At 41.3% G+C, this 25,285-nt stretch overlaps 1 protein-coding gene across 1 annotated transcript; it reads right to left on the reverse strand.

Moving 5' to 3' along the window:
- Positions 1 to 1,349: 1,349 nt before the first annotated feature.
- fhip1b (FHF complex subunit HOOK interacting protein 1B) lies at positions 1,350 to 25,185 on the reverse strand. The gene is made up of 12 exons (XM_079662466.1): positions 24,719 to 25,185; positions 20,090 to 20,559; positions 18,198 to 18,602; positions 17,542 to 17,772; positions 13,412 to 13,657; positions 12,835 to 13,002; positions 12,206 to 12,285; positions 11,849 to 12,018; positions 8,832 to 10,223; positions 8,547 to 8,725; positions 8,035 to 8,197; positions 1,350 to 5,904 (listed from the first exon to the last, which is right to left on the reverse strand). The coding sequence occupies exons 2-12, from the start codon at positions 20,216 to 20,218 to the stop codon at positions 5,594 to 5,596; spliced, it is 3,474 nt and encodes a 1,157-aa protein (XP_079518592.1). The 5' UTR covers positions 20,219 to 20,559; positions 24,719 to 25,185; the 3' UTR covers positions 1,350 to 5,593.
- Between the last annotated feature and the right edge of the window lie 100 nt (positions 25,186 to 25,285).

Here is a 25,285-nt window from a genome sequence, read left to right on the forward strand (position 1 = left end):
CAGCAGCTGTCCTTTCTGCACTGACTCCAGTTCCATGAACTCTGGTGTTGGTTGCTTGGACACTGCTGCGTTTATCACTGCTGTTTCCTTATCCATTTCTTCATCAGTTATGGAAGATGAGAACAAGATTGAACAGAATTATAAAAACATTACCACATGAAGATGCCATTACATTGCTTATTAAAATATGTATGTATAGCTCTTTTGAGCATTGTGAAGATTCGTCCCACACACATGGCAGCCACAGATTTGAAACCTGGTTATGGTTTTTGTTAGGGAATAATTTGCTTAGGTATTCAACCTTCCACCCAGTTCATCGTTTTCTCTCTTTAATAATAATAATAATAATGCATTTTATTTATATAGCACTTTTCACGACTCAAAGACGTGTCTCTTTTCCCATGGCACAGGTCTACGGCCTTGGATATTGCTGCCATCTCTCTTAAGGAGGGGCAGTTTGGGCGCATTGTTGTTGCCAGTCTATGACAGAGCACAAGCTGCCATGAGGTAGTTTACTGTTCAGGAACGTAGGTTCCCTGGCGCACATTCTCTCCTATGGACGAGAGCTCTAGTTAGATTCAGGGTCCATAATTGTTTAGTCTCACTGATAAAGAATGTTAATTATTACACTCCAAACTAGTTCAAACCTGGAGCTGCAGAAAGAGTTCTTCAGAATTGGTTTGGCAACCGCTGTGTCAACTCGTGACACACCACCTGTCTTGTGAATTCTCCGGCCGTAACTCCAAATAAACCGTCAGTGTTTGCCATCAAAGCTCCAGCTCTCCCCATGCCTCTCTGAGTCCTGTTTCCAATTGCTTCAGAAGTTTTCCCCACAGTTTTATAGATGAGTTTCTTTGATTCTCTCAGTTAACCTGTTGCTCAAAGCCAGGTGATACGGCTCAGGGTTAATACATCAAGGATGTTTAAACAAGTAAACCTGCTCAATACAGGCTGGAATACGCTCCAGCTCCCTGAATCAAACTTAATGACTATGTGATTATGTTAACTGCACGTTAACTTTTAGTTTTTTTGTGTAAGTTAAGTCTTTTATTACAGTAGTTGACAACATAATCAGATACTTCTATAACTCCAAATTATATATATTTCTAATAGATCTATACTGGTTAGGTGCTCTCAGACATTGTTACAATTTAACAGAAAATTCCTCTTGAATTGGTTGAACTTCTGTCCACACTTCAGACATGCTTAATCTATGTTGAGAAGCAGACGTTACTTATTGCACAAGCCAAAAGAAAGTCAGGAACCTCTGTTTAAACATACTGGAGATAGGATGTTACATGGACATACAGTTAGAAGACGATAAAGAAACAACACCAGGACAAATGCAATATTGCTAGGCAAAGAATTTATAAATTAATAAAAACATTCCCTTTGTAGTGTTTCGTATGACAGCTTTTCCCCACTTTGTATTTGTCGTTTTTTCTAATGATTTCAAAATATAGAAAAATATTTCTGACAACATTCATCAGTACATTATTTTTAGCATGATATTCATTCTGTCATGTTGGGCATTTTGACCCATTCCTCTTTTTACAGTATTTACACATTTTGATCAGTCCACATCATCGTTCAGCCTCACAGGGGGGATGGGGGATGGGGGAGGGGGGAACTAGAGCATGTTTGCATAGATCACAGGGGAGAAATCTAACAGGCGGGAAAAGTTTAAGCTTTTAAAAGAAAAATACATTTGAGAAGATGCTGTACATCTTGTGATTAGCAAGTCAATACATTAACACAAATCAATTTGAAAACATGTATACATGATGCTAATTCAGCCGTGAAAACAAATTCTAAGCAGCAGGCGAGTCCCTTTGGATATACCCAATACATTTTGAATGTCTTTAGTCATACAGTCAAAAACACTGACAGTAATAGAATAACTGTGTGCGCATTGGAAACTGAAACGTGCTGTAAAGTGGAAACCTTGTTAGGGCAAAGGAACAACAGTGCACAGTTCTGATTCAAATTAAATTCATTGACAATTGAAGACTTTGGTTTGCTGTGAACAGACTGTATGAAATAAAAAACATGCACTGAATTAAACTAAACAACTGTGAATGTGAATTATCTGATTCTATTTTTAGATCTGACACGCACATTGTAGTGTTCTGGTACATCTGTCTGGAACAAAGACAGCAGGAAACAAATAACACAATCTGTGACACGACAACATTTTCTGCAGCTCAGCTTTAGGTTTACCTCTCACCTCCATCTTTGTTGCTAAATTGAGTCAGGAAAAACGACATCGACCAAACCGTCTGAGTAGAGCGGCTACCACCACAGCACATCACAAACTTAGCATAATTTATCTACTTTTTAAAGAGTTAATCAATTTGGTTTTCTCGTCACCTCGTTACAGTAAAATGTATTTGGTGACAGTTTGTGGTGGCCATTAAAGGAACTGCACTTAAAGACATTTCTGCGTTTGCTTCAGCATCCAGCTGTCGTAATTACTGCATATTCAAAAAACTAAATCCCTTTCCAGAATTGTCATCACTACCTGCATTTGTGTTTTTAACAGGCTGTCGCCCACAGTCCCCTACTGGTGCCAACACAGCTGGAGGTCTCACTTCTCTTCCAGCAGAGGAAGCTATTTGCTGCCGTTCATGTGGAGTGTAAAAAACAACTTCCATGAAGTGAGGTAATCCATCACATTAACCACACAGCCTCCATCCTGTTCACCAAACGGCCTGTTTTAAGTCTGTCTTCTGTCAGCCTGGGGAAATATTCCTGGCTGGCCAAAAAGCACACTTCATGTCTTTGTGATCTTAATTTATATACAACTAAATATTGAAATGACAGTGAACAATGACTGCAAGGAGTGTAGACATGAGTACATGATTAAAATCAAATCAGTCAAATGGGACCAATGCCAACCATTTCAGTTTTGCATCTCATGCTTTCTATTTCTTAATGACGTCAAAGTCTCATAAACACACTGGCCCTGTCCAAAGAGCTTCAGCTGGTAGATATCTCTTTTCAGGGACAGCAGTTAGCTTTGGTCTTATTTTCACAGGTTTGGCCGTCAATTCTATCTTTTTCGCTCCACCACACTTGATAAATATCAATGTTGCTGTCTAATAATATTTCCCTTGTATTTAACTGTTACTTTAAATTGTATTAAGTTGTCTCTTCACAGAGACAGTGGGACTTTCAATGTTGTCAGAGAGATCGTCTTTGGTGTCCATGAATTTAAACAGAAAACTCACTGAAACACATTAGTAAAAATGTGACACTGACCAAGTAAGTTCAAGTTTTGAGAACATTTGACACACATTTAAACAGAAGATTTTGTAAAAATAGTTTAGTCAAAAACACAATCTTGAGTGTAAACGTAGAGGAACCCGGTGAGGGAACTTTAGACCCTCTGGTCTATTTCTTGTTTAATCTGTGCAAGGGAAACATTAACCCGACTGGGTAATAGATGGAATGATGAATGGCAGTGGATAAAGTACAGACGGTTTTTTTCTATCAATTTAATTAACAAATGCAAACATTCAGTGTGACACGCTGGGATGAAGCACTTACCACTAAAACCTACAGTATGGAAGCTCATTTCAGCTCAGCACTATCGCACAAACCAAAGAAAACTTATTTTTCACTATATTTTTATTTATTTATGAATCTTGCCTTAACTGGCATGCAGAAACTCTTAACTAATGGTATTAAAACTGGAGGGTGTTACGAAATGTGTCTAGAAATTCCATAGAAAAGTGAGTGACAGCATCATAAAGGACTTCATTTACAAACATGGGTATGGCTTTGAAAAGCTGACAGGGCCTCAACTTGTTCAGGGGAAAACATAATGTGGTGTTCATTTCAAAGATTCTGCAGGATGGCAGACACTTCCAGAAGCTTCTTTACTGCTGAAAGTCGAGAGAATGTATGTGCAGTAAACTCATTTAAAATCACAAAAAGGGATCAAATTAAGCAGTCACACAAGTAATGCTTTCTTTTACAGGTTCTTCATTTCCTTATTTCCCCATAGGCTGTTGAGTTGTTACAGAAAATGGTATTAATGAAATAACAGACCTGTAAAATCAAGCATTAGAATCTCATAAAAAGAAAAAACTTCCAAAGATCGCTGAATGTTGAGAGAATTATTATAATCATTTCATCTTGGCAAATGCTTCTAACACTGTTTGACTGCAACTTCATTCAACTTCTTAATAAAATAAATTAAATGCCAATCACAACACTGGCACATCCTCACATGCACATTTATACTTGGTACCTAACAATAAAATGAAAAGACGGTAGCTATGGGAAGAATGAAATGGATGTTAGTGTTAAAAAATAGCAGCATGTTACGTTTCATTTTGGCCTTTTTCATCCAAGAGAAAATATTTTAGAAATTAAGAACGGAAAACTTACATTTCTTGGTATAAGCTTCATGAAATGTAATGTGCTAAGAAATGTCAGTGAATGCCTCATGAGGGACAAATGCCAGTTCAAAGTCAGTTATATATAGTGCTCCCTAGAAAAATCTTTTCCCTTCTTGCTTTTCTTCTGGCAGGTCTTTTAAAAAGACTAAATGACGCACTCCAGGTATGAATTTGAAAGCAGCGCTGCCTTTCATTCACACAGCCTCCTTTATGGCAACAGGTGAATGGCTTATCGATGGCCTGAAGAGTTGGCGTCACCTTTTGGAAAGGAGTCATTCAAAAAAATGTCAAATAAACCCTCACACACAAACACACACACATCAGACACACTTACTCCCAAACATTGTTGATATGTCTATAAAATGGTGCAAAAGACAAACGTTTAAAACATATTATTAAAAAATGGTTTTCACTACCCAAAGATTTCCAGTACATTTGTGTTGGCCGCACTGCTTCATGGGAGAGAAAGCAGCACTCTCCCTCACCTGTGTGCTCCAGCTTTCATCTCGTTCATTGATGACCAGTCTTTGCAGCAGTGCAGATAATGGACATTGAGATGCCGTTAGGAAGATTAACCGTTTCTCTGTATGCCGGTCCTTGACAGAGGACATGAGCCAAGCTGTGTCGCACAGAGATGGCCAAAGCTGATTCCATCACTTTGTAATGGATTGATGGATCTACACTTTCAATGATTTTCTGTCTAACTTTTTTTTGGTGTTGGTTTTTTATGATTTTGTTGAGGACAAAACTTTCTTCTCCTCTGTGCCGCCTGAAAGCACCCTTTCAACCTAAAACATAAAGAGACTAGCACCAATATGTTCTTTTATCTGTGGCTTTACTGCGTCACATTATACCATGACATGGTATGTGTATGTACAAGCTTCTAAATCTCAAGCAATTACTGAGATTGTTTCTATTTATAGAATGTAAATATAATACATGATATGCACAATATCATAAGTTTACAGATGAGGGAACTTCTTCCAGTCATATAGGTATCCTATAACCGTTTAGGTACAAAAACGCAGTTCTTTTCTCCTGCCTTTAGTCATTGCAGACGACCCACTTCAGTGACAGAAAAGTCTCAGTGCTCCAGTCCGTCCTCTGGAAAGGGGAGAGTCGTATCTAACTCTTTTACAGAAGAAAAAGAGGCTAAGAGCTAAATCTGAAAGGTTAAAGTTCACCTTTTATTCCTCCGTCTCTTGGCCCTGGGGAAAAGGCAGAGTGACTGCGTGCTCTTGAGCCAGGGCAGCCAGCTCTTTGAGGAACTCACAGAAGATGACGGCACAGTAGACGGCGTTCTTCACTCGCAGTGCCTCAGCTTGCTTCTCCAGGCCAGATGCCCCTCCGCCTCCACCCCCTCTGAACAGAGCGCTGTGCAGTGATTGGCTGCCGTCCCGTACGTGAGCAAGGGCCAGCTGGGCGGCGTGCCGAGCCCGGGTCGGGCTGTTGGTGTGGCGAAGGATCAGGTCTCCCAAAGATGGTTTACGACTCTTCACTGGGACAAGAAAACAGTACGTTTAAGTCAGTGCAGTGCTAACAAGGATAAGTGACATTACATTTACTGAACTCAAGGTCGCCTACTACGTTTCATGTGCTTTCAAAAGAGTCAAAGCCCTGGAAAAAACTATTAAAGTGGAACTTGAGTTTGGATTATTTTGTAAAACTACTCTATCCCTTAGACTAGGGGTGGGGAACCTTTTTCCTCTCCAGGCCCATTTCAATCCTCCGAGGGCCGTACAAAATATTGAACTCGACCTCTGCTTAAAAAAACTAAAATCACAGCCCATTCATTTCGCCTTTCTTTCATGCTGTGCAAAGAAAAAGAAAAAAACACTCGCGGACCACCTAACTCCACAAATATCCAAAAACACATCGTTTTTACAAATCGCCTGAAAATGGTAAAAAAAAAGTGGCAACATGTGTGATGAAGGTGTTTATCTGGACTATATCATGCAATCGAAAGTCAAACTTAAGCTCGCTCCATTGGAGATATTCCCGCGAGAGTGCGGAAAACTTAAATGTATTTATTTATTTAAAATGTGAAATGTTACCAATATACTCCGCGGACCACACTTTGAGAAGCACTGAACTAAAAGCATCCGGTGCTCTCCGTCAGCATTAGGCTGCAGTCGAATAGTCCAAAAATCAGCTCCTAAATTCTAACCCTATCTCCTATTCCTTGACCTCTGAGTGAAACGTCACGGGGTTAAGGGATAGTGGATAGGAGAATTCAAAAGGACTTAGGAGAAGAGACTGCGGTACTTTAGAGAATCCGAATGCACTTTCACTATCCGATGTGTTTATGATGCGCCAGTGGATGTCATAAATATGCGTCAGCTGCTGTGGGGAAACTATGGAAACTACAGTGTTCTATACAACGGACTACAACATGGATGTATAATAAGAACGAGGGACTCATCTAGAGACTCTGCACCGTGCTCTGATGCTGTTGTTTTATGCTTTATGAACGTGGACAACAGAGAAACATATTCTTCATGACCAAAGTTGGAATTGAAATAAAAAAGGAAAGTGAAACTGATGCTCGTCACCCTCTCCCTCCGGTCCACATTAATACAAATGATCCCAATACGTATGATTGTATGAAAATATAATATAATATATATAGTATAAACGTTAGTCCTTAACATCTATCACTGTGTATATCACCATTCAAACATCTTTTAAAAGTTGAACAAACCCCACACAGCTCAGTGAAAGGTTTACTTTATTTGATAATTTGAGTAAAAACTAACATTCATATTTCTCTTTTTGATTATAATACTGATGAACGGTCAAAACAAAGCACTTTGGCGACTTATCACATACGTTTTAAAAAGCTTAATAAGCACCGTAACTTTCATGATATCATTTCTCCGTCATAATCGTTTGTTTCCGTGAACAGCCGACTGTTGTGTGACGTCAAATGCTGCGGCTACAAGGCATTGTGGGGCAGCATTTTCTCCTCTCCTTTCGGTGAGGGAGGTCCAGTGGTTCCTAAGCTAAAGGAGGTTATAAAGGAAGTTTGAAACCTCCTTTCCTATCATCTTTCGAACGGCACTTATCATGGCTGCCACTGAGGGACTTCCGGGTCATTTCACTCCGTTAGGAAGGTTCCTAAGCTAAATGGACTATTCGACTGCAGCCCTGCACCCGTCAGATAAGACATATACCACGTGATGACACGTTAGGCTCGTGTTGTGTTCAAGGACCCTGACCTTGGCCAGGAAAAACAACCACTCGCTTGTTTAATTTTTTTGCGGTCTACATTTCTTTAAAAAAAAAAGATGTGCGTGTGTTTATAAGTTACCTTAAGGGCTGTATCAAATGGTCTCGTGGTCCGTATCCGGCCCGGAGGCCAAAGGTTCCCCACCCCTGCCTTAGACAATTAGGACTACTTTCCCAGTATTTAAGACATCTTTGCCACATGAAATCCATATTACAAAAGGGAAAAATGAAGGCGGGGCTTAATAAAATGTTATACATGTCTATCCTCATGAACACGTATATTTTTGATTCAGTATTTTTTCATTAAATGAGTGGCAAGTCATTCTGTCCTAGTCTTCCCAATTAGACACCAGAAGCACACGTTATGTGTAAATGCAGTTTCTCCTGTTCCCGTGCTCACCTAATGAATCAGAGCGCCGCAGGTTTGGGACCGCTGCAGGCGAGTCAGTCCAGTCCACTTTGCCTCGGGCCACCAGGTACTGCTGGGCTTTCCTCAGCATGGCGGGGAAGTCCTCATGAGAGGCTGCAAACGCCTCGATACGGTTCTTCACAGAACCGAGAACCTGAGGTGAGTCAGAGGAGGAGAAAAAGGTTTGACATGATCTTCAAAAGGCAGCTGACTTGTGTTTGCTGATTACTTGGTCGGGAAATGTTACTTCAGACTTTTTGACTGAAGCCAAACTGAAATGCTCTTTCTTACAGCATTAGTCATCCATTTACAGCATCATGTATTATGGACGGAAATGGATTATGCAAAATAAACTCTATGCTAATGCATTGTGGACCCGAAGCTTTTGGAACACAGGCGAGCACAGAAGTGAGGTGGGCTGGAAGACAACAATGCCTCCAACAAAAGACCAAAAACTGTCATTTCTTCCATTAGACATACAGAACTTCCTCCAGTTTGTGTACCTGGATCAGTGACTTGACGCTGGGCTGGAAGACCATGTTGGTGTTGAGCAGGAAGGAGCGTAGGAGCGGCTGAGGATAGCAAGCCAGCTGGGCCACGATGCCCGTCAGCAGGATGTTGACGTACAGCGAGTTTTGGAGCATGTTCTCCAGCTTGGCAAACAGAACCACCATGAACGGACCTGGACAGAGAAACAATAAAAACAATTAACTTAAGCCCAGCTGCACTTGGATAAAACAGGGACACACAACAATAAAGAAATAAATGCTCAAGAATGTGAGTCTGACCCGTGTATGGCTGAGAGGCGGGTTGATTAAGGGGTCTAGTAGGGCTGCACAGGCCCACCACAGGCCCCTCTACTTTTGGATCGACCGTCAGCTTCACCTCCAGGCCTGAGGGCGGTTCCTCCTCCGGCCGCTCAGAAGACACAGCGTCTCTGGGAGTGTCCTCCTGCAGGACGGCTGCTCTGCTGCGCTCCTTCACCCTGTCCTCCAGCTCCCTCAGCTCCTGTGTGAACGCCTCGATGCTGATGCCCTGCCCGTTGGAGTCTCCCGGGAGCTGCGGTTCTCCCGGTGCCTGCTCCAGCAGCTCCTTGATGAGACTTTCTACAGACTGTTGAGTCTGGTTGCTTTCTACAAGATCTGAGGATGCATTGTGTGGGTTTGAGGTGTCGCCCGTCAGCAGTTTGGTGTCAGACGTTTGCTGGGTGACGGGACTTGGAGAGGAAATCTGGTTAGGACAAAGCGATTTTGCATCACTCATTTCACTGTTACTAAAAGTAGTCTGTGGCAGAGCAGTGCAGCTTTGGGGGGAGCAGGAGACAAGGGATCCATTTTGATTTGCGTTTTCATCCAAATACTGCGGCTCCCCTAAGTCCCTCTTCACTTTCTTTACCTCCAGTCCTCTGTCTCGATTGTCTGAGCACCCGTCACCCTGGCCAGATGTTCCATTATACATGGCCTGGTAGCTAACAGTGACGGTGGAGGTGGGATTGTGAGGCGCTGGGGACGAGGCGGGGTGGGAAGTCAATAAAGGGGGGGCTGAAGACGAGGAGGAGGGGACGAGTTGAGGTATAGGCTTGGGCAGGAGCTCCTCTCTCTGCAGGCTGCGTTTCTTGGAGCGTGGAGTGAGGCTGATGCAGTTGTTTTTGCCGATGGTAACGTCCCACTCGCCGCTGTCCCGCTCTGAGCTGCTCCACTCGGATCGAGCTGCTGCCACAATGGCCGCCCTCTGCTGTCCTGGAGGGGTGTTACTGCTCCCTCCCTGCTGGAGAGAGAAGTGCTCCGGGTACATAGCCATGGAAGGGTTGGCGGTAGGGGGAGGTGGGGGTGGAGGGGCTGTGTTCGGGGAGGGGTTTTCTCCATCATAAGGTGCCGACCAGTCACGGCAGGCCCAGGAGCAAAACTCGATGCCTCGCCGCGAGTCTTTGAGGTAATCCAGGTAACCCGAATCCCAGTCCAGGCATTCTGTGTTGGTCTGCTGCTGGTGCATCGGGCTTTCAGGGGACAGGGGGCGTGAGCTGGAAGGACCCGACTGAGGAGGCTCCATGCTGGTGGGGGCAGAGGAACCCCCTCCTCCTGATCCACCTCCGCTGCTCTGTTGGCGGATGAAGAAGGCTAAGCGGGACGGGGTGCTGGGTCTGGGTGGGACTGGAGACTCTGAGCTGGGACTGCTCACTGCTGTCAGATTAAAGTACAGAGAAAAAGTGATCACATAAGGGATACAAAAAACACATCACACTAAGTTTGTCTTGATTTCTTATTACATTAATGTGTAGACATTTGCCTGCAGGTGAGCACTTAATTGATATTTTGTGCTCTTGAATTAATTAATTTAGTGGGAATGCTGATAACAGCATTCCCACTAAATGTTATTCTACGCACGAAAAGTTTATTATTACGCCGACTTATTTTTGCCCTCTTCTCCTCCCACATTGAACATCGCAGAAACTCCATTCAAACATCAAAACGTTCAGCTCGGTCGGGAATCGCAGGCTATTACTTTTCTCATTCATAACTTTCATAATTCCATAATACATCCCATTTTTAACCATTGAAGTCAATGGAGAGATTCTTCAGACTTCAACAAATCTTCATACGACTTCAACTGCTAACTGTTCATTCATACTTTCACTCAGAAACCTCGTTCCAACTTTAAAATGTTACACGTCTTCCTGACATTATTCGTATAAAACAAATCTAAATTTAAATCTGATTCTTACTTTTAGAGATATTAAACATTGTTCAGACCTTGTTAAAGAGGTTTTCTTCAGATTTTAACATTAACTAGAGTGCGTGATGTCACAGCTAGAGTAGGAAATCTTGACATTTGCCTTTAAAAACGCCTTAAAACTGCCATAATTCCCAAACCCTACATTCCTGAGACATCATTTTTCATGACAAACGTAGGAAAACATCTCGTAGCTTGAAAAATGACAAATAATTAAGCAAAAAATAATTAAACAAAATGCCTCTTGAGGGCATGAAGTGACAAAAATGTTGAACATTCCTCCATTAAAGCCCATTGATATTTCCTCAAGGTAGCAGCCGCACACCTTTAGTTAAACTGCCAAAAAGGCCACATTATTAACCCGTAAGTACACAAAAATTACACTTCAGATACTCAACTTCTTTGAGATGCTTCACGTTTTGAAATTTCACAGATATCTGTTGCAGTTCTTCCACAAAACGTTCACATGTAATAGGTTTATCTCTCATTCAGAACAATGGAAACCTGTGATCTCTGCACACCTCGTTAGCTCAAATATAAACACCTGTGTCATGGAACACGATGATGTCATCACTCCAACTGACATGCTCAGAGCAGCAGACTTCAGATAGCAGCCGTGAAGACACGGGACAGTTTTGAGATTTCTTCAAATGCCGTTGCCATGGCAACACAATGCTCGGCTTGAAACACGGTTCTCTCATAACCTCAGTGAAAATACTCCAAACAGCCCGGAACTTCACAGGTTTGGTAACGATGCAGCCATCAACGCATCTAAGCGTATTATGGGGTGTCATCAAATGCCGTTGCCATGGCGACAGATCATTCACCATCAAGTTAGTTCAGAAGTTTGCAGTTCAAATATTCTGCTGCTTTTCCAAGCCTTTTTACTTTCTTTTCTTTTCTCATCACACATTCAAGCCCCCAGTGTTCATGTATCATTTCAATCTAAATTCTTCACTTACTTCTTACACATTACATTTCAGATTTTCAGCATAAAGCATTCCTACTAGCAATTTCTTCAGGAATTGCATTCTCTAGTTGAATCTGTTGTTTCCACACAGGTGTTTGATCTCACCTTTTGCCCATAATGCATTGTCCTCGTCCCGCTCAGCAGAGGTCGCTAGGTTCAGCCGGCAGCACTCTGGGATCAGCGACAGGAATTTGTCTGCTGACTTTCCGTACAGGTCAGTCTCCCTGATAGCACGACGCTGACTCAACATTACATGGGTACAGGGCAGTAGATACCTGGGAGCAAACCAGACAAATATTTATAAAAATGATAATAAATTCAGTCATTAGCAATGTCGGCTATTCTATCTTATTGTGTCAATTTAATGTGGGCAATAAGTTCCCTATCTGAACATGTTTAGGGACAGAGGAACACAAAACGATTGAACATATTTGCAAAGTGATCACGTTGACTCAGACATACCTGAGAATGAGCTGCAGCATGACGTCCTCACAGTTCAGAGACAGAAGAGTCCTGAAGAGGCTCAGCGATACCATACAGAGCTGCAACACAAGCAGATACAGGAAGCAGTTAGACTAAATGTTATTATCTTGAGAAATCATGAATGCAAATGTAAATGATATGGTCAAAACAGATTGGTAATTATAAAAACAAATAATAATCGTAACTAAAGTTTGTTCAACAGTTTTTCAGGATATGTGGGAATCCTGTGTTCAGTGGCACCGTTATAATGGCCAATACTACAAAGGTTAGCAAAGCCAATGACTTCCTTTTTAACTGAAATCTTTGTTTTTTAAATTTTCTACAACAAAAGTGGTTATTCAAGAGTGTTTGAAACTGATTATGAACTCACATTTCACTGTGGGTTGTTTCACCAACTAAAAACTATTTACACTACACTAGGCAGTAGATGCAGAAGACTCTAACTCTTCATCTTTTTTTCTGAGAAACCTCATACTTCTGTATTCTGCGGGAGACACTTTCAATCAATTCTTATTCTCAGCCCACGCTTAACCCACACAATGAGTTCTTATAAGGGCCTTGAGGCTCCATTACAGAAAACACACATATACTGTATATCTATTTTATACCCTTGAGTTGCTGCTGATGCGTGTGAGCAGTGTGTCCAGGATGGTGTCGTTGTCGTGGCAATGCAGCAGGATGAAGCGCAGGAAGGTTTTGAGGAGGGACGTCTCGGACACGCTGCGCAGGAAAAGGTCCAGGTAGGCGGTGCTGGCGATCATCTCGTCCACCGACGACTACAAACACACACACACAATAAAGTACATTTGTTTAAAAACTGCAAAAGACGGCAGTGCAAAAACATTCATATGAATGGGAGGGCTAAGATTAGAAACAAGCAATTTCTCAAATTATTTGTATAAATGTTTTTGCTTTGACTCACACTCTGACTCATCCCTTTGAAAAAAGTTCCAGAAAAACTATTCATACAAAATAAATAATGTCTTAAAGTCACTCCAGCAGCCAAAAACAAGTGTTCCATTTCCATACGTGAGGTCCACCATATCCTGTTTACTTTAAGGGTTGGTTTATGAATATCTCTAAAAACTTTATTTTACAAATAGTTGCGTTGGATTCACAGTCGCAATTATGAACAGTACTTAAAGAGATTTGTGATCCAGAGTCTACCATCAATCCACTTCCTACCTTATGCAGCGCGGGGCCCATGACGGGCACGAGGAAGCCGTTGTGGAGGTAGTCCAGCAGCTGGGAGCGGACCAGGGGGTGAGCCACCTGCACCACGGCGTTACAGAACTCCAGCGAGTTCATGAACAGCACGATAGACGAGACGCCCAACCAGTCCTCCCGCCGCAGGGCGTGCCAGTCGTCTCCTCGAACCTCAATCTTCCTGGGCAGAGAGGAGTAGAGAGCGCTGAGGCCCGTCGCCAACACCTGGGGAGGGGCGGAGAAGATTCAGATGAGACAGCTGTGGGTCAGCAGGTGCAGCCCTCGTGTACAAATATAGGTTTATCCTTCAAACAAAATGGGTTTTCCACTCTCCAGATTTAAAAAAAGAGTAAAAAAACTAAAATAAACCTTATTCAACATAACCCGAGACAATAAGTAATTTTGTCAATCAAACTTTTTAGGGTTTTGTAGGAGCGTAATTTAATTAGTCACCGAGGGCCTTTGTGATCTGTAATAATTAACAATGATCAGACATTTCATAGACGAAATTATTAATCAATTATTAAATGAACAATCAGCAGTTCAAAGTCAGTTGCAACCCTATTAGATCCCTAGATAAGTCCTGTTTATCCCTTGATAGATCTCCGTTAGGCATCAGAAATGTCTCGTTTATATCATGTGAAACACATTTTGTTTTCACAACAACTACCAACCGCAGGATATGTAATAGCTCACTTGAGTAAAACAACCTGCCAGTATGTATAGATAGAAATGTCGGTACCACTTTACAATAAGCCTAGCCTTATATAGGGTTTACGAATAGTTTGTAATTCATTTATTAATTAGGTTGTGAACACTTTGTAAGTCATTAATAAGCTTTTATAAGACATGAGATAAACAGGGCAACTGTGACCGGTTGCTTGCCAAATAGTGAGCCCATATTTATCTGTACTGCTAAGCCTTATATTGGCTACCTAGCTTACTTCGTCTTCAGCCAGCATCCTTGGTATCTGTTGCTCACTGAGTTGATTCTCGCTAAGTAGTCAATATAAGGCTTAGTCATCTTGCCAAATAGTGAGCCTGTGTTGATGTATAAAACTGGTTTATAAATGGTTCTTAATGATTAATAAAGTGTTTACAGCCTAATTCATAACCTAATTATAAACCCTTTATGAATCCTTAAAGGGTAGTCTTATTGTAAAGTGGTACCGAAATGTCGAGGTTAAGCCCTCATGTAACTTAGTGTTTTGACAACAGATGATAGCCTTTTTCAAACTGTATTAATGCTTGCTGGACTTGTGAAAATATATAATATGGAAATATACACATGCCCAAAATCTATTTAAAGGAAAGCCATGTATCTAGATTGCAGGACAGAGAAAATATTGATGAGCACAGCTTACAGTAACAAACAGTAAGGGAGTTGTTACAGTTATAAAAAGTGTATTGCTACATCTGAAATGTCAAACAAAGCTGATTGGAACATGTGAGCATGCACAGAAGGAAATGGGGGGTACGTTGGAGTACTGCAGGGGGTACGTGAGATTTATTTAATGTTAATGAAAAAAAACAACATAAGTAATGCATTTAAACAAACTATTAATAGTAGATGAACTACTTTATTCAAAAGTTTACAGTAATTCTGGATAATAAAATGGGAAAAATAAACGGGGTGCTCTCTTTTCCTGTCAGTCTCGTGCAGCTCGCTGAACCTGTAATAAGTGACCCGACAGTAAAGAATAAATATATTTATAACTAGTTTAGCTAGTTCCAGAGTAGATAAACTAGCTAAGTGTGTTAGGTCTAACTCTTAGTGTATTTTGCTCCGCTCACCGGTCCGTCACAGCGGCGGAGCTGTGATCCGGAAGAGCTGCGTGTTCTCCGTTATGATCTGATCTCTCTCGCGTCCGGTTATACTTCACTCGCGTTTATGTCCAAATCTATCAGATCTAGCTAGTTCTAGTTAATTATATGACTGCCTGCTTATCAAAGGACCTAAACAAAAAGCATTGCTTACGGCGTGTGGCCGCAAAGTATAGCATTATGCATTTATATGAGTGGTCAAAATCCCATGCTCATAAAATGCTCATATATTTGTCTCTCTTCCCACGCCCCAACATAAATAAATATACCAATTTTAGGAAAAGTAACAAAGTTTGAGCAGTGTGGGTTTTATATTAACAGAGTTACACATATTTCAAAACGCTAAGTGTAATAACTGCAGTAGCCTTCCTGTCAGAATGACAAAGGTCCTCAGTGAAGCTCAAGCCCATGTTTCTAAATTGTAAGTAACACTTATTAAAAAGATCAGTTCAATGAAACTAATGTCGTCTTAGTGTTATTGCATGATGTTGAAATTGGTTTGCCATGAATTTAGTGATGGATTGTAAACATTTGAAATGTAGTATTTAAGTGTTTCTCAGTTATAATGTTGTTGTTTTAATAAATCAGACACTGATGATGCAGCGCTGTACTGTACCTCTTTATAGGCTTTTTTCCCCTAACAAATAGTTTTTGCGCTGATCAGGGGGTACTTGGCTGAATCTCTTTTTCAAAGGGGGTACATTATTGAAAAAAGTTTGAGAACCACTGCCTTACACTGTTCCTTCTAGCCTGTAAATAGGTCAGACTGCATCGTCTGAAGGAGGGCACTCAGGAAATAGCTGAGGGAAAGACAACAGTACTGAGCACAGCATTTCAATAACCCGTTCACTCTCCCAAAGCAGTTTGGAAGCTGAAGCGCTGCTCAGTTGCTGTAGTGTGTCACCAGATTGTAACTGTTGAGACTGGACGACAAACCTTTGCACCGCGGTGAAGCACTTTAACATTTAAATCCAGCAAGTTGGCAAAATATGGCTCTTTAATCACACCTAGTGGCAGCTGGAAGAAACTACAACAACAGAGGCAGACCAGGCTCCAAACTTCTGAATAGTTTGGAGACAAAATGAAAATGTTTCAAAACTGACGCTGATTGTTTAACTGTATTTGATCTAGAAGTGACTTGTAGTTTAGACATTGTTCATCTGTAAAGCAGCAGCAGTATGCAGAAGTCCGTATGTTCTGTTCTGTTTTTTAACCATCGTAATCTCATGGGTTTTGAGTTGAGTGGTTCTTTTTTAAGATGCGTACAGGAAGTCAAGGCAGATCTGATAGGAAGTAGATAAGGATGAACAGGCCTGTCAGAGTGCAAAGTCACATCCTCCCCCTCCCATTATCACACACCATCACTGATGCATCAGAATCACCCACACCCACATTATAAGCTATCTGTAACCATCACATCATAATAGAGTAGGTCCTATCCATGTGTAAATAAAACGGATGGCCCTTTCCCGTAAAAGCCTAAATTGACTAGCCTATAAATAATTGAGCCAAGTTTGATAATGTATGCATAGTAATATGAATTACTGGTAAGTCGGCCAAGGTAAGAGGAGAATACAAAATGAAGGTAATGATAGAAAAGAGAAAGACAGGCAGTACATTTTCAAACCTTTCCCTTTCAAAGGAGCCCAGGTGGAATACCTTGTGATTGGAAACTGAAATCTTGAAAGGATATTAAGGACGTTAATAAACCATCAACCCCAAATGATCGGATCGCTGCCTGACTTCGTGAGTTATTTACAATTGAACAAGATAATTCATAAATGCTTTAATAATACAGCCAACCATTGGGCCACCTAAGGGGTTTTCATAAGGATAGATTTTGCCCAAATAGGTTCAGCTATCAAAAATATGCCAAGATACCAAAACCAGCAAATAAATAAGGAAACAATAATATCAGACAACTTATACTTTTTTTGTTGTTTCAAATTGAAAATAAAACCTTGTGACCGTAGTGTATAGGAATTATATAAAAAAATATGATAAAAATATGTAACAAAATGTATAACCAAGCGCCTGGAATTAGCCATGTCCATTTTTTGTAAAGCCCAATTTCTCACACAGATCTTTTATAGGACAGACGACCAAACCTTCCCCTAAAAACAAAGCACTTTAAACAATGTAAAAAAACCTCAAGACAATAAAAATTACTATGAGCAAATACAGAAGCTGCAGAGACCCAAGACCAAATTCAGCACCTTATGTAACCGCCCTTTAACTGGCTAAAGTCTTAAATAGAGCACATTTTAAAGAGCATCATTACTCACTGGGCAGAAGTAGGAGTTCTCAGAGATGTAGCGTGCCACCGACTCGTGGCTGGCCGAGGCCGCCATGACCAGCAGTAGCGCGTCCCGGGCCTGCTGTCCGATGGCTCCGTCCCGGTGGATGAAGGGAACGAGGAGGGAGAAGATCAGCAGGTTGGTGGAGCCCTGCTGAGCTGGAGCCGCCCGGAACAACATCTCCAGAACCACAGGCTGCCGGGCCATGGACACACAGATCTGGGGAGGATTCACAGAGTCACAATTATGAACAGCACTTGAGTATATTCCAAAATACAGAAGAGGATATGGTTTTAATATGTGCACCAAGTCTAAAAATGTAACATTTCCTTTCCTTCTTCCTTTAACATACATATTGCAGCTAAATTAGCAGGATGCACTTCCTGCAGCACAGACCTCCCTTGTAAGTGCTTTACTGGAATTGACTCAAATTAAAGTCAGACTCAGTCATTCAACTTGGTTTCCTTTCTGACTGTCAGGACGAATTAATCATTGTAATGTTAATCGGAAAGTAAAGTTTTGTGTATCTAGTCTTAGTCAAGTTCCCATTTTGCTAATTTAGAAAGAAGGCCGGCAGCGAACAAGTCTATGTTTAGATTATTTTAGACATTGAAGATGAGTATATAGCCTCAAGGTGAATGTACCTGGTTGAGCAGCAGCACCAGGCTGTTTTCCAGAGCTAAAGGACAACCTAGTTCTGGGTCAGCACAAGCTCCCAGCAGCCTCAGCAAGGGGTGGTGGACGGCCGTGTGCTGCAGCAGAGGCTGCTGGGACTGTCCGATGAGCATCTCAAACAGCTTGAGCAGCGCCCCCTGGCTGTCTGGGTCCAGGCCGCGGCGGAGGTGCCACTGAACCAGAGACTCCAGAATATTCTCGGTGACCACCAGCTCCAGGATGGGGCCCATTGGTGCCACGTCGGCCACGCCCTCTGGGCTCTCAGCGGGCCGCTCCTCTGCCAGCAGACACAACATCTGGTCGGTGTGATTCCTCACTGCCGTCAGGTCATCGCTGGAGGAGGAAGGCTCCTGCTGCTCCAACACCCACGAGACCTGAGTAAAGGTACAGTGATTTAATGTTTAACTCTTAGCACTGATCTCATTGTTTCAGGAGCTAAAAAGTAACACCAGTGAGCACCAACAGGAACCAGTTCAGAATGACAGCAGCAAGGTCATTACACTGATTCAATTCATTCATCTGGACATCTCATAGTAGGAAAAGCAAAGGATTAAAATATGACATGATGGCTGATTTCCATTTAGCTTCTTCAATTTCAGTGGCTTTTCCCTCCCACTGTGGCTGAAACCACTTTGTTTACTGTCTGCCATTTCTTTCAGGTGTCATGTTTCTGAGTGGGAGATCTATACTGTAGTGCTCTCTAAAATGTCAATAGTGGAAGGACAAAAGTAATGTCCATGAGAGGTTTCGCAACATTTATCAAGTGGTCTACCAGTTAGCGTGACATTGCATTGATGACTTTGCAGATCTGCAAGTAGCTGGTGCAGATAAGAGATGTGCTTCTTTGTGTTGAATGCATGAGCAAGAAGCCAGAACTAATGTGTTGAATGTTGCACAACACAAATTTGTATTTTTAAAAACATATTTATCTCAAATCCACTTAGGTGTAACTGTACTATAAAGATGGATACCTCTAACCTTTCTTTACAAACTATGAATGCTTAAAGGCTTGATAACAATTTTTTTGAAAGGGTGTTCCTGTTTTACTTCAACCCAAAAACTTGTATGACAGTACTAGGAATCATGTAGCGACATGTAGGAGTCGAGATTACTATTACATCTTGTGCTGATGTTGCAATTCAGTTGAATACCGTCTGCTTCTTATCTAGTAGATGTATTTAAAGAATAATGATAAGCCTTAAACAAACCTCAGATATGTGATACTGCCTCAGGCAGTGGCAAGGCTGTGTAACCCATAAAACACTCAGTTGGTGTTTGGACATAAGCCAGTCACACTGTGTTTGACTGACTGACCGCTCTCATTAGCACTGGCACAGCCAACTGAATGTGTGAACATACACACTTGGTGTCTTAACAGATAATCATTCACTAAAATAAAGAAAGAGTCTTTAAATTCTAAAGGGCTCTCTATCGTTGACTTGCAACCAAAATTGAACATTTATTTTGCGTCAGTGTGCTGCTCAACCGAAAACAAAACCTGAAAATATTTGCATCTGAGTCACACTGGATCTAAGGTGTGTGTAACCTGCCTGTGGGGTAAGATGCAAGTTATGACTCGCCCCTTTTAATACCCAGCGTTAAAATGCGTCTTTTGTAAACGGATCACAAATGTACAGCTCGAAGTAAATGTGTGAATGCCCCCAGATGACACATTAAGATCAGATAGCTGTCCGCTAAATGAATGGATAATATTGCAACAGGGGGATTGTTTAGTAACCTTTTATAGTATAGCCGAGATGTCATTACCTCAAAGGTTATATGAAAAAGAACACTGTGTTTTTACCGCAACAAAATATGTAATTTCATCAGAATTTAAGAGAAAGGTGTGTCTCCAGCTCACCTGTCTCCAGTGGTTCTCAAACACCATGAGGCAGGTCTCCGGGTCGGCAGTGCAGGGGCTGGAGGGGGCGGCGCTGCGGCCCGACCGACTCCCAGGACCCCGCGGGTTCAACCTGCTCAGCCAGCTCATACTAGACTCAGTAAGAGTCACAAGAACTATTAAGATGAGACGGAGTTCCAGTAAAGAAAAAATTAAAAATTAAAGTCGGACTCTCGTAGCAAGAGGAGGCAGAAAGAAAAAGTTGAGGAAAGGAAAAGATGTGGGAAGGAGGAGAGGGATACGGGGGGGGAGGAAGGGGAGGGTATCTGAAGAGAGAGAAGGAGGAAAGGGAGTGCTGACGAGCTGTCACTGCCAATCAGAGTACGGCGAGGAGAAGCGCTGCTGCTTTAGAATGTCCCTGTCCCCCTGTAGACGCTGTCATCCAGTCTGAAGCCAACACCACTCCATAGCCAGTCAGGACCTTCTCTGTGCTGAGCAAATAAAAACACACAATACAACAGCATGAAAACATATATTCACAAACTTAATCTTCTCAATAATTAGCAATATATCACACAATGGTCTCAGAGAGTCAGACATATAAAAGTGATAGCTAACTAAGTGTAACATTTACACTAGGGATGTAACGATATACCGAATATCGCGGTATCGCGGTAAATACATTTCCCAATACCGTCGTGAGACTGACAAAATCTACCGCGATTTTTAAAAAATAATAATTTTTAAAAAATATATATTTTTTTTTAAACACTTTTTTTTTTTTAAACCTTTATTTAACCAGGTGGTCCCATTGAGATCATCGATCTCTTTTTCAAGAGAGACCTGTCCAACATGGCAGCAAGTAGGTTACAACATGAAAATAAAACAACAGATAACACAAAAGGACATCGTATTTACAGGGCTACATTTACACACCTAGAGACATTGACAAGTACCAACCATATAGTTATATCTCGCCATGTCAATAAGCCTGGCGTTAGACTTTTTCGCTGTCCGTCATTTTGACAGACAGGATCGTAAAATATCCGTCATAATCCCTTATTACCCGTCGGGTCTGAACAGTTCACGATAGAGCATGCTCGTGAACTGTCAACGGGGGGTGGGGGGGGGGCGGTGTTATGCCGTGTGTGCATGCACCTCGCGGGACGCGCACAGCGTGAAGCAAAACCTCCCAGACATGTATTGATCTGTACGGCAAAGTAGGCCTACGGTTTGGGAACTATATCATTTCCTTTTGGAGGGCATGCATAACACGGCATAACACCAGAGCCTCGCTGCGGGGAAACGTTGGCGCTGTTCCGAGTTTGTTCTAATCTGTCAAAATGACAGACTGCTTTCAGATTTTTCCGTCATTGTTAAATAAAATATTCGGTTAACGCGACCACTGGTGTCCCAGCAACATCAGTACCAAGCGAGAGAGTTGTTTCCAGAGCAGGGGATATTGTAAATGCCCAAACACCCCAGCTTATAAATACCTGGAAATGTGGACATTCTCATATTCCTAAAAACCTGTCTGATGATGCTGAGTGAGTGACTAGTGAGTTTGAGTTGAGTTACTTGAAAAACTAAAGTGAAACTTGATTTATTTTATTGCAGGGTCTGATTATTAAATGTCCTTGTTTATTTGTGAGATGCAGTGGCATAAAGAAAATGCTTACTTTGTTGGGTAGTACCAGTAGGTACAAAAACACTGGTTTTCTTGTTCCAGTCTGTTACTGTCACTTTGTTTTTGACACTTTAAAATAGTGCTATCCTACAAAAAGGCTGTAAAAATCAGATTTATTATGTAATAAAGAAATATTTTCCGAATAAAAAAATGTTTTATTGAAAAAAAAAAATTTATGATTTTTTTTTTCTTCCCTTTATCATTCAATATCGCGATAAATACCGTACCGTGGACTTGTTATCGCGATATTATCGTACCGTGAGTTTTTGGTATCGTTACATCCCTAATTTACACAATTTAAAACAGCCATTGATTCAGAAATCTATCATTAGTGCATCTGTGTTTTTGTGTGTGTGTGCTTTCCTAAAACAAACACATTAGTCAGCCTCTACAGTATGTTGTTACCAGGGAAACCAGTCGGCCCCTCTCTAGAAAAAGCTACATCCAGTCAATAATAGGCTCATAAAGTAATTGTCTGACCTGTAGTTCATGCAAATTTGAATCATTTGCCTATTATCAAAGTTAGAGACAAATGAATGATTACAGTTATTTATCAAATTGAGATGCTTGCTTTTCGTTGCTTAAAGTTTTACTCAAACAATTGACATGAGTGATTATATCCGACAACCAAATTATATTCAGTATTTGATTTTTTTTTCTTCAAATTTTGCATAATCGCATGGTAATAAAGAGAAAAGAGAGCAGTCATGGTGAAGCAACAGGCATGGACAGTTTAAGATCAAACCTCAAAAACCAGTGACACCTTTGCATTTCAGTGATGGACGGTGTTACTTTGGACTATCTGCAATAACCAGATGGCGAGCAATTGTGGAAAACATGCTGTTAAAAATATCTCAAATAATATTCAACTGTTGGAATTGTTAAACATACACAGCATAGCTTAAAACACTAATGTTGGCTATCAAATTTGAAGAGCTCCTAAAAGTATCTGCTGGAAGTAGTGCTTAGTGTATTATTGAGGGGGTTATTTGAAAAGGACTAAACAGATGTACAGTGGTGAAGCGGATTATGCTGCAAGAGTAGTTTGGATGTTTTGATGCCTTTTTTTGCTGGGACCCAACCTCTGAGTCCAACCTTCAAGCAAACACTTCATATATTCTGCATATTCCACAACAGGTTACAGTTACCAAAGTACTAACTGCAGGAGAAACTTCATTCTCTGTAGAAAATGTAGTTCTAAGGTAATGTCCATTAAGCATGGAATAATATAGCTATTGCTGTAAACCTTTTGGCTTTCATCCTCTAAGTGTTAGTGCTAGTCAATCATCCATAGGACCACAATAATTGGTCCGGAAAGGTTCAACAGGTTATTGAGTTCAATGCCAGACTGCTATTAAGAAGCATATATAAATAAACTTTTAAGTTGATTTATTTTATTATTTAACACCACATGATGTTGACTGAAGTCATGACATGACATGGATTTAGGTCAGATAAAGGTCAGATGGCACCCCTAAATCAATAACACAGTCCTTTTCTGTTCTTACATTTCTCATAAAGCTGCCATTTGATGATCTACACACTGAAGAATGCAGGAGAAATGTAACGTCTTAGCTTCCTTTAATGATTCACAAGCTCTGAACAGGTGAGTCAAAGTTCTCTTTAGTCTTGTTACCCGGCAAATACTTTTCTTAGAATAAAATGAAACCATACCAAGACACTCAACCCAGAAAGACTCAAAACTGAAATGTATCTACAGCAAAATTACCTCCTGACAATTCAATCTTTTGTTAAACCATGAATGTAATACCTTACGTGCACGTAGGCCAGTCTTCCTCAGCTTAAACATGCAACACTTTCTAAACCACATGCGGAAATGCTAAGTGTCTTTTATTGTCACGTCACACACAGCATAATAATAAAACCACCTGTAAAATGAGTTCAAAGTTCAACTACAGATTCCACTAAGGGGAGGCTGCCTTCATAAAGACAACAGAGTTTGTCAAAGGTTATTGATTGAACACACCATACCACAACTCGTCTTGACTTATCTCACACCAAAATGTCTAAAGTCCAAGAAATACTCTGAGACATTCAGATGGACTGAAAGGAGAAGCACGTTTATTTCCAAAGTTTCTCTGACTACTGTTAAAAAACTGAGAGCCACACCTGCTTTCTGAAGCAATTGTCCACAGGCGTGAAAACATTCAGAGCTCCGAGCTCTCAGGAACATTCAGTATTTCACCTTCCTCACATTTCTACTTCTGTCCCTCTTTGTATTTAATGTAGAACATTTAGACACTGATCACATCTGTGTTTGCACTGGTAGGTGCAGTGACTTTTCATAGCAGCTGTTACAACGGATATGAAGACTGTGCTGCAGACACTTTCTGAAAGCACCTTGGCATTCAATATCTTACACTAAACTTGAGTAAATTAATATCTCTATCATTCATAACACATTATGTTAAAGTACTTGATAGGAGTATAACTTAAGCGATGTGCCTCTGATCAAGAAACCACACCATTTTTTATAGCAGAATTGACTTCCAAAGCAAAGTTACAGGAAAACCCATTATCGTCGGATGTAATTCAGGCTGTCCCATATTGTATCATAACAAGTCAGCCATCAGTCACTGCGGTGTTTTGGGTCATGTGTCCCCTTCAGTCTGACAGGCTGTTAGCGCACCTAGCTCTCAAACACCAAAAAGGACGACCTTGCATTTCAACCGGTTGTTTAATTAACGTCATCTTAATAGCATTTATGCTTCAAACCGGATCTTTTAGTCATCACCAAGCGCCAGATCTCACATTATCCAACACAAGCGGCTTACGCTGGGGTCCGCCGAAAAACAACAATCAATGCATTTCAATAGCGAGATGATGTAGCGGGACAGCTACTTGGTACTGATAATTAGCTATGTTAGGAATGTCAACCATGTTTATCTTTAATTCATCGAGCTGAAGTGTCTTTTTAAAAAGGCGGTAAAATATTCACTCACCTTTGTTATTTGTAGGACTCCCGACAGTTATTCCTGATTTCCACGGATACCTGCTAGCTGGTTGCTAGTGAGTTAGCGCTGGTTGCTAACGACTAGCTGCTAATGAATTCCACAATGTCAGAGCAGTAAACGGATGAGCAGCACGCAAGTGACCTGGAGACAACTGGTGAGCTAGAGAATATTGAGCTGGGGACGCTGACACATTAACCACTCCTTCATTCGGGCTGCTGAGCATCCTGTTAGAGACTGATAAACATCCCATTTGATGATTTCTCAAACACTCTTCCTTTTCCCGCAGCCATCTTACTTTAACTCCTCCCACACGACTTCTCTGACTCACACCCACAGCGACGCTGCTCCTCTGCTGTGTGAAGGTGCTAAAGTGACACAAATAAGAAGTAAACACTGTGACCCATGGGCGTCACTTTGTTAGAAAAAGTGATGGGGACAATTTCTTCAGATTTCACATCAGCATAGCAGAAGACACAATATGTCCCTCCCCTCCCCTTGATGTTGAACCTCAAGCACCTGCATGAAAAACCAGTGAACACCCAACTACGTATTGCT

This window comes from Notothenia rossii (assembly GCF_949606895.1).
Source record: "Notothenia rossii genome assembly, chromosome: 2".
Classification (NCBI taxonomy): domain Eukaryota; kingdom Metazoa; phylum Chordata; class Actinopteri; order Perciformes; family Nototheniidae; genus Notothenia; species Notothenia rossii.